General features: G+C 46.6%; 1 protein-coding gene across 1 annotated transcript in view; it reads left to right on the forward strand.

The window, feature by feature from the left end:
* Positions 1-5,799, forward strand: part of LOC144798777 (cytochrome P450 2J2-like) — a 446,433-nt gene extending 440,634 nt beyond the window's left edge. Inside the window, exon 9 of the mRNA XM_078669831.1 lies at positions 5,711-5,799. Within this exon, the coding sequence (XP_078525957.1) occupies positions 5,711-5,718 (8 nt within the window). The 3' untranslated portion in view covers positions 5,719-5,799. The remainder of the gene's footprint in view (positions 1-5,710) is intronic.
* The last annotated feature ends 5,014 nt before the right edge of the window (positions 5,800-10,813 follow it).

The following is a 10,813-nucleotide window of genomic DNA, read 5'->3' on the forward strand; positions in this document are numbered from 1 at the left end:
GGGTCTCCTGGCCCATAGGAATGAATGGGTTTTACCGATTCGGAGCTTACCGATTTGGAAATTACCGAATCGGTAAATACCGAATCGGAAATATGAAAATCGACATGTGAGCCTGCCAACCAATCAGGGACTCCCTACACACCCCACAACCAAGGCCCAGAGAATCCAACCAATCAGAATGAAGCACCCCTCCCCAGTACCTGGGAGTGGCCACATCCATGCAGGTGCACACCAACTGAACAAACAATTGAGCTGAGGTGAGAGGAGCTGAGCATCCAGAGCCAAGCAGTGAAACAGAATGGAGTCTCAGGAAGGGCAAAATGATGGTGGGGAGCGCAAAAGAAAGATAAAGTTCAGCCCAGCAGAACTTCAGGTGGCTGTAGAAGAAATTGTAAGTCACTACAACCAAATATTCGGTAACCATGTTGCAGAGTCTGTGAAGAGGAACGTATGGCTTGGCATACTGGGCAAAGTCAATGCCATCGGTGTGACCCACCGGGAGATAGAGGACATTAAAAAGCGATGGTATGACCTGCGCATCATAACCAAAAAGAAGATTGCTGCACAAAAAAAGGATGCTGGTGTGACAGGAGGTGGCAGGAGCAAGGCACCAAAACTAACAGAGATGGAGGAGCTCGTTGAAACCACCATGGAGCCAGAATGCATCCATGGGATTGGAGACCTGGACAGTACAGCAAGAGCAACAAGGAAACAAGGTAAGATTCATGTACCCTAATCCACAACAATTTACCTGAACCCGTACCCCACTGTGTAGAATCATTACACTGCAGAACAGATCATAGTTGGGGCCAGCAATGCATCATGGTAGACGTAGTCATGAGTACATACATGCAATGCATACACCACAAGACTCAGCAAGGCATGCCACACACATCACCAAACACACAATGTACACTGTGCAAAGGTGTGTAAACAATGTATTTGAGAATTACACACAGGTGAACAACAACATTGACCCTATGTCAATTTGATTCCACAGGAGAGTCCTCACGCACTCCAGCACCAGCAAGGGAGGAGAGGGCACCAGCAACTAAGAGAAGGGAAAAAGAGAAAGAAGGCACAGGTCACAGCGCTGTAGAAGGAGGCAACACCACCACCCAGGAAGCCTCATCACCAGAGCGAGCCTCAACACCTGTCCCGCTATCACCTCTGTTATTTGGATCTCCTGAATTGTTAAGCACACCGCTTACACCCAAAGCAAAGTCCAGGTCGTCCATGCAGGGAAGGGCAAGTAGGCCTGATGTGCGCTCAGAGGATCCTGCAAACCTCTGATTCGGAGGATGTGGATGTTGTACAGCAAACAATTGCACCTGTGGCGTACAAGGCTAGACCACAGATTCCAGCAGGCTCTGCGCGCACTAGTGTCCTAGGCGGGAGGGCACGTGAGGGTGGCGATGGGCAGGAAGGTGGGAGCATATTCTGTGGCCTGGAGGCCACAATGGTCAAGGTACAGCGCATGCAGGCCAAGGCACTGTTGGACGTGCATAGGCAGGTACGCTGCATGAACACTAAATTGGACAGGGATCAAATACAGCGTCGCAGGGAGCGGCAATATATGCGGCAGCAGTCAAAGGCAATTAACAGATTTGCTACAGCTACAGCTACTTCACTACTTTGCCGACGCTCAATATCCTTGCAGGATGCACTTGTGCACTGCTGCACAGACTTGACACGGGGCATGGGAAGAGTGACCTCTGCGATGGAGCAGATGCTAACCACTAACACAGGCAATGCTGGTGACACGGGTGTGGAGGAGACAGAGGGGTCAACCAGCAGGAGTGGCTCCAGCACACCTGTACCAGAGGTGCGCAGGAGCGTCAGGCGCAACCATGCTGAGTCAGGCCCCAGCCGAGATATTGAAACCCAGGCACATCAATCCCGCAATGTAGTGCGTGGGCGTAAGCACTGAACAATGCCGAAGATCCACAGGACTGCACACAGTGAACTACACTCGTCAAACACTATACCGGTCTATGTGTCATACATTAACTAGAAATATCGACGTGTAATTTCTGTCCGTCTCAATCTTCCATCTGTTGCTGCTGGTCCTGTTGCTTGGGGGTCTGCATGTTCTTGGTCATCATCAATGTCCTCGTGATGTGTCACCTCCACCTCTGCGCCTTCTTTGGTGGCAAGATTGTGCAACATGGCACAGGTTACTATTATCTTGCAACACAGGATGGGGGTGTACTGTCGTGCACCTCCACTCTTGTGGAGGCAACGGAACCTGCTCTTGAGGAGTCCAAATGTTCGCTCCACTACGTTGTGAGCTGACCTGTGTGCCACATTGTAACGCCTTTCGCCTCTGTTAGTTGGGTTGAGGTACGGTGTGAGCACAAAGGAACGCAGGGCATATGCACTATCGCCTAGGAGGGAAAGAGAGGTCCATGAGTTACATACACATGACACATACGTCTGCCAATCATTTCAGGGTGTGTTACACTTATTTACCTAGCAGATATCCATCTCCAAAATCTCCTGCAACAAACCGTGTGTATATTCCGCTGTTCTGGAATATGTAGGAGTCGTGCGTGCTCCCAGGAAATTTGGCCACTATGTCTGTGATGATGTTGCCAGCATTGCATATCACCTGCACATTGATGGAGTGCGTTGACTTACGATTTCTGTAGATGTGTTCAGGGGCTGCAGGTAGGCATAGTGGAATGTGTGTGCCATCTATGCAGCCTATCACATGCGGGAAGTGTGCCAGTCCATAGAAGTCAGTTTTTGTTTTAGCAAGTTCCGCAGGTGTGTCAGGGAACCGAATGTAATGTTCCATTCTCTGCATCATATAGCATCCAGGAACTCCCTGAAAAAACAGGACAGACAGCTCTGGGACACACCACCTACTGCAGCAATCACACTCTGGTAGCTCCCAGAGGCAAGCAGGTGTATGCTACAGAGCACCTGCACATGGGGTGGGATGGCGTGGGCCCTGGGTGTTGGGTGATCCAGGTATGGGTGGAGGTCCCTAATTAAGTACATAATGGTTCTGGGGTGTAGCCTGTACCTCTGAAGTGTCTCAGGCTCAGTCAATTGGAACAGGGTGATCCTCTGCCTGTACACCTGCTCCTCCCTTCTCCATACCCTCTCACCTGCAGCCTGTAGCCTTTGCCGCCTCGCAATCACATAGAATGCCGCCATTCTTGCAACACTGTTGCATTTTGGGCCCTTTTATATGGCCTGCACCTGGTTACCACCTGCTTTCAGTCCATGGTAAATACCGACTCTTAAATACCGAATTTCATTGAATTCGGTATTTTTGGCCTTTCCTACATCTCGATGGGCATTTCTTACGAATTCTTGTTTACCGAATCGGTAAATAAGAACTCGGTGAATAAGGAATCGGTAAATACCAATTCGGAAAATAGTACTCGGTAAATACCGATTCGGTATTTTACCGATTCATATTTGCCGAATCGGTACATTTTTTACACCTACATCTCCTTTTCCAAATACCGGTCGATAACGGCCGATTTTACCGATTTTCGGCCGTTACCGACCAGTATTTGCCTACCTACATCTGGCCCCAAATGTTTAGACAGCATGTTTTTAAGAGAAGGATTTCCTGCATCCATTCTAACTGACAATGGTGTTCAATTTAAATCTATTGAACAGAGTCAGTATCTTAAATCTTCAGGAATCAAACAGAAATGCACTCCTCTTGCTCACCCAAGTGGAAATGGTGTTATGAAAAGAATCAATAGAATCATTACGGGCATTTTGCAACTTTCCAACAAGGCCAATATTTCTTGGTAAAAGAATTTAAAAAAATGATTTGGGTGTTGTAACGGGGTGGCGGTGGCCACCCCACCGAGTACTGATGTGGGGGCTGTACACTGGGACCGTCGTCACTCAACCCCTACTTGTTCCCCCGTACAGAAAGAACTCCCCTCGTTTGATTACGGGGTTGCCAGGGACGCTGAGGACAACGGGGAACACTGGCCCTTTAAGTGGCAGCCCTCGGACGAGTGGGTGGGACCTTCCAGGGACGCGGCGGCGTCAAATGCGGAAGCCGAGCCCGAGGGGGTGTGCTTGTTCACCGGAGGTTGGAGGACGAAGAAGGAGGCGAGAGACGAGCGGAGTGAGGAGAAGAGTGCGAGACCGGAGGAGAGAAGTCACGGAAGTGAGAGGGACGTACCATCACCCGAGGAGACGCCAGGAGGCCACCGACACGGCGCTTCGCCCAGCCACTCACCCGGGGGAGGTGCATGGCTAAACCAGGTACGGAGGAGAGTTGCGGGTTGGGTTGCTAAGAGAAGCGGGCCGAACGTGTGATTGGGGAGTGAGGAGGGCGGTGCAACACTCGGGGCTCTCAAACTGTGAGGGGAAGTGTTCAAGGGTAGGGGCTCTACCCTTGAACACTTCCCCTCACAGTTTGAGAGCCCCGAGTGTTGCACCGCCCTCCTCACTCCCCATTCCTACTACTATTGAGAAATAGAACACTGCCCTGAAACATCCCTTCTCTTTCTTTTGGGATATCGATACCTGAGGGTCACCACGGAAGTCGACAGGCCCCAGAAGAGGAACAGCCCGGAGGGACGGAGGAGAGCCGAGGCGCTCAAGGCCCGAGTCCGAAGACGGAGTAGGAGCAGATCCCCACGCCGGCCTCCACATCACCGGAAGACCTGTACTGACTTTCTTTTGGCATCATTAAAACCCTCTTTAACTAGAACCCGACTTCTGCCATTTCCTTCCGAGCCTGCCACAGGTGTATATATAGTTACATGTTATGGAGAGGAGTCCATTCTCTATAATGAGAGGCAGAGGGCCCTTTTCAAAGGCCAATCCATGATGGACGAAAAGAAGTAAAATGCTACTTTGATTTTAAACATGGTTCCAAATTAGTCAATCTTCATGTTGGTCAATAGGTACGAGTGAAAAGTTCAAGGAAAATTGCTAAAGGTGAGAGTATGTTCAGTGAACCCAGAAGAATTGCTCAAGTAAACAATAAAACAGTTGAGTTAGATAATGGTGAAGTTTGGAACGAGTCATCGTACATTAACTGGTAAAAGTGAGATGGAAGTTTGGGTGTTGATGTTACACCTCATGAGGATTACTGGTGGGTAAACATAAACTATCAAAATTCAGAAACATAACATGAAAGTGATTCGGTTGTACAGGAAGGTATTGATTTCAATTAAAGCAATGAGCAGGTGGTTAATGAAGATGTTGTGGAATCAAACAAATTTGGTATGGTTGACTGTGGTGAACAAATTCAAGATGAGCAGATGCAGGATTCTTCTCATTGTACTTAAGAATTAAGAACAACTTGTGGCAGAGTTATAAAGAATCCCATTCATTTGGATGCTTTTTTTACGTGATTGAATATTTTTTCTTTCTCTTTACCCTCTTTTTCTTTTTTTTTGCTAGCCTTCTATTGTTTTTCCCTTTTACATTTTCTTGTTTCATGTTAAAAAAAAGGGGTTTGTAGTAATGGTGGTATGGTATGTAGAAATCAATGTTCGTTCACAAGTAGAACCTTTAGTTTAGAATAATGTGTTACATTCCATGTTCCATATATAAATGTTCGGTCATAGAATGCTATACTCATTCTTGTCCTTTACCTGAAGCTGTCACGTTATTGCTGGGGGTTATTAATAAAGAGGTTACTTCTGTATTACTACTGTCTTTATCATTTAACAAAGTTACTACTGGCACCTTACAAGGCACTGTTCGTCTCTTTCAGGAGGATGAAGAATTATGGTCACATCATCCCCATCCTGACAGAACTCCATTAGCTTTCCTTGCTGCTCTGCCACATCATCAAAACCAGCTGCATCATATGCAAGCATTGGAAATGATGCAGCTGTTGTTTATGAATTAGTGGTGGATGGGCAAAGCCATCCTGACCTGCAGCACCTCTCTTATCTTGGAGACAAGCTTGGTAGCACAACATATTGTAAGTACAAGTGTAAGAGGCAATCTGAACAAAGTTATCAACAATTAAATGGGTGTTTTGGATCAGATAGAGAATTGCAAAGAAGGAGGTATGAACCATTCAACTCACACAAGTTAATGAGAGAGGTGCTGCTAAAACAGAATCAGTAAATGAAGGACTCTGCAATATCTCAATGTTAGATTGAATTCAAGAATACAGCAGTGATTTCGGTGACTCCAATACCTGTACAGCAGATGATGAACAACTGAGCAGGTCACAAACTACCAGCATTCAAGAAATGTTAGGTTTAACACATATTGTTCACTTTTTGTAGGCAAAATCAGCATGTCCGTCCTTAATAGCTGCAAACGTCTCAATGACTTGAACATTAAAGTCTGAGATTCTCTGAGCAAGGTCTCTCTGTCTCACCATGTCGGTTCTCTGATCGCTCAGCGCCAGGATGCTCCTTCCGGAGTGATAGTCGCGCTTTATAAGTGTTAATAAATATCAAATATCTGTATAGAGACCATTGCTAAAGCATTCAGTATTTCCTCATTCATGGTGTTCATCAACAATGTCTTGATTCTATTTCAAGTTGAAATACATTGTTCTGACTCTGCTGTTGTCATAGGAGTAGTTATGACTATTTTAGGTAAAGCCACTGTCTTTAAGTGATTTATCCATGTTTTTGAATTAAATAGAGCAAACAAATGGCACCAGTGGCCTGCCAATATACATGCATTCCATACAGTGCACTTAACTCAGTTCTCAGATCCTCTTTGTTGATCATAGGATAAGCTCCCACAGCTTCAATAAGTGCTTGCTCAGGGAAGGGAATATCATCATTTGCAAACGAATGACTTTGCAGTAATGTGGCACTCGCCAAATGCTTTGTGAAGGAAAAACTTTCCTTTATGTGCATAACTATAGTGTTACATATTTCTTTTGAAATTCTGACAGGGCTGTTTGTTCTGTGGTTTGAAAAATTTGATTCTTTTTGGAGTGTGCAGTCTAAATTGTCAATCCCTTCAAACAGAATGGCAGCTGTTTGCACAAATAGAGTATCTATTTTGCATTTTTGTAGCTGGTTGTATAATATGCCATCATGAGACATTATTATATGAAAGAAAAACAGAAAGAACTGAAACTCTGTCTTGTAGTGTTCTAGCAAAGCCATGGGCCTCATTTCCACTTTTGAATTTAAAGTCACCAGTGACTTCTATGGAGTCGAAACATTTCTCAAGATCAACCCAATATTGGTATATTACGTTGATTTTGCGGATGTGAAAGCTCCAAGTTGGGGATCCCTCCGAAAGCCTTCTAGTCACAATGACATGAAGTATTTCCATTCTTTTGGGTGAACATAAGACGAATGCTGCCATGCCTGCTATACCCCAAAATAAAATGTGTGCCTCTGCTTGTTGCATAATAGGATTCAGCTAGTGAGCATAACAGTGCACATAATGGGCATAAAGGTACACATCTATATTTATTTTTTTACTCCGCCAAAGATCTAAACCACCATCATAGCTTTGTGCAATAGGTTTTTGGTTTCGAGGGTGCACTGGAAAAATTGAGTTCAGTTCATGGAGTATAGATGAAGCAATGGTTTCTGCGCTAGGTACTGAAAGATTAATACAGACTGTGTTCAGTGATGTCATCAGCCTGAATAGCCACAAAGTCTGTGTCTTTCAATTTATGGACAATATAATGTCTAATAATCTCTAGCATAAACTCAAAGAGTTTATTTTGTATAATTTTAGAGGTGCCCATAAAGACTGTAGCACTTGATAAATATGCTTACATGTCAGTCAATGCTTGCTATTGATTCACAAGGCCTCTGAATATACCAGTATTTGAGGAACGTTAAGATTCATCATTCCCTGGAAATGCCAGGTCAAAAGCACCACAAAAATTAATACAATCAATTATTTCTGACAGTATGTGTCTATTTCATCAACTGCTTTATTGTGTTTCTTTATTGCTTTTCGGTACGTATCACGTATGTGGACTTCAATGGGTGTGACTCCCTACATTCCCAGTCTTGTTAGGTTTTCTATGTGGATTCTTGAGTGTGCATACTTCTTGATTTCGTTCGACAAATGCTTTACGTCTGTTACTACTTTTTTTTTATCCAAGAAAGGTTACCACCAAAGAGCAAGCAAGTGAAGCAGAACAGAGAATTTGTTGAAGTACTCCCTTTAACTCAATCAACTTTTGTGTACCAGGATTTCGAGGTTGTACTTTTGAAAGTCTTCCCTCTGTCATGGGCACTTTGTTTTAGTTTTAAGTCTGGCCGGTCAGGTCCTAATTTTTTTTGTAATTCGTTTATCTTCATGACTCCAAGGAATAGTTTTGCAAGTAGCTGCTCTACTGTATTCATGGTGTCTTACCAATATTAAAGTTACCTGTAAATGATTAAAGTACAATGTAAAAGGTTTTGTGCAAAAACAGAACTCATAAATTCATAAGCTCATAAATCAAAAGCATATATTGTGGATCATAGCTCCAACAGTTGCTATTTGCACACCATGACTGATACAAAAATATAGCCATATCACCTGCTGCCGTGGTGGGGCATACTGGCTTCATGGAGACCCTGAACCAGAGATGTATCTCAAGACAAAGGTGAGGGACTATAACAAGGCAAGGTAGGGTGCCTTTAACAACCGGTATAGCACAAGCCTGGCAATAATTACATTACATTCACTGAGGGTGGAGTATAAATTAAAAAGACAAACATTGGAATGTTGGAGCAGAGGGCTTATACCATCCGTTATTTTCCCTGAGCCAATTCATTGTCTTCAATGGATCTCCCAACATTCCAACCTTTTAATATTGATAACACAGTGTGATTCCTCAAATAAATACCAATGTGACCCACCCTCCATTTAGACCACTACACTTACATAGCCCTTAATTACCATGCAAAAATAATACAGCATCAGTTTCTTTTCCTTAAACACTGGGGTTGTGTTGTGTTGGTGCAAGTGCAGGAAAGGAGTTTGGGTTCTGTACCCTTTTGTTCTTTGCCCAACAATTATGTACAGTCCTTCAGGCTTTACCAGATTCAAAAAAGAAAATGTTACATAATTAGTAGTGGCAATCAAACACATAAATTATACGTCAGAGCCAAGTTCATGCATACTACCCTTTGGCTTGGCCATTTTACTCAGAAAGGGGCTTCCCTTTACCTTGGCTAAAGCCGAGTCTGATGTACGTGGCCATGTCTGGGACGATTGAGGGGCACCCTGTGAACCTCCTGTGCACTTACATTCCCCCGGCGCTCCTGGCATCTACCCTTCGGCGCCTCACCCTGGTGATTTCCTCCTTTCCTCAGGGCCTCACAGTTGTCCGGGGTGACTTTAATGCCATCTTGCAGCTCTCTCGGGATGCGACGGGCGTCCCATCGGCACATCGGCTAGCCTCTGTGAAGAGCCTCTCCGGCTGGTCATCGGCCATGGGCCTCTGCGACGACTGGACTGTGTGGAACCCCCGTAGGGAGCAATACACCCACACATCGGCTGCTCACCATACACACTCCCGTATAGACCTTGTTCTAATGCCTGCCACGGACTGCCAACTGGTGTCTGGGGCCGATATATTGCCCAGAGAGATCTCAGACCACGCCCCTATCTCTCTCCGCATTGGGGGCCTCCGCTGCGGGCCCAAGGGCGACCTGGCGGCTGAAAGCCTGGTTCCTGCAGGACTCTGCGCCGGTGGAATCCCTAGGGCAGGAATTACGTCACTACTTCTCCACTAATATGAGCTCGGTCCCTTCACCGGGGACGTTATGGGAGGCCGGCAAGGCGGTTGTTCCGGGTGTGGCCAGGGGATTGGTCGATGCGAAACGCACAAAACAAGCCTCCCAGCTTGTGCAGTTGGAGACTCAGGCCGTGCAGCTGGAACCTGTCCAACTGACCAACGATAACGATGACTCCTCCAGACAACTAGCATTGGTCCGTGAAGAGATTCGTCGGATCTTACTGGAGTCCACTAAAATGCTCTGACGCTCCTCGGTGGCAGTATTTATGGATGGGGGATAAAGTAAAGTCCACATTTGTAAAGCGCACAATCACCCGTAAGGGTCTCTAGGCGCTGGGGGGCCGTCGGGAAGATTAAGCGAGCTATTGCCCAGAGTCACATGGTGCTGGGCTGACCTGCCGCCGGAGCCGGGGATCGAACCGTGGTCCCCAGATTCCAGCGTCAGTCGCCCTGGCCGCGGCGCCACACCTCTTCCACGGGATAAAAATGGGAAACTTCTCCATAACCCAGTGTCCTGCCCCAGAGCTAATCGTATCATCCCCGAGATTCGGACGATCTCAGGGTCCCACCAAGTTACGTCATCGGCTATTGCGCAAACTTTTGCGAGCTATTACGCAGCCTTATACTCCCCTCGCCCTCCCTGCGCCTCCCTGGCTGGTTTGCTGGAGGAGACCGGTACCCAGCTGCCATGTCTCCCCCAGGAGACCGCTGATACCTTGGATCACCCTTTCACCCCGGAGGAAATTCACAGGGCAGTTTCCCTGTTGAATCCAGGCAGGATGCCCCGACCTGACGGGTTCCCCCAAGAGTATTACGCCGCCTTCTGAGATGACCTGGTCCCCCACTTGGTAGAGCTCTTCCACCATGTGGTGGAGGAGGGGTCCTTCCCGCCTGAACCGATGTGGCCACTATTGTGGTCACTCCGAAGACGCAGCCGCCCTCCCTGGAGTGTGCGGATTATCGCCCACTCTCATTGATCAACACAGAGATTAAGATCATTGCCACTGTGATAGCTCAGCGACTCCGCCCCTTTCTGCAGGATTTGGTCCACCCTGACCAATGTGGGTTTATACCCGCCAGGGGCACCCGTCACTGTATTCGCCGCCTCCACCTGGCCATGGCCCACCGTCACCAACTGATCCCATA

The sequence above is a fragment of the Lissotriton helveticus genome, chromosome 1_2 (assembly GCF_964261635.1).
Source record: "Lissotriton helveticus chromosome 1_2, aLisHel1.1, whole genome shotgun sequence".
Classification (NCBI taxonomy): Eukaryota; Metazoa; Chordata; class Amphibia; order Caudata; family Salamandridae; genus Lissotriton; species Lissotriton helveticus.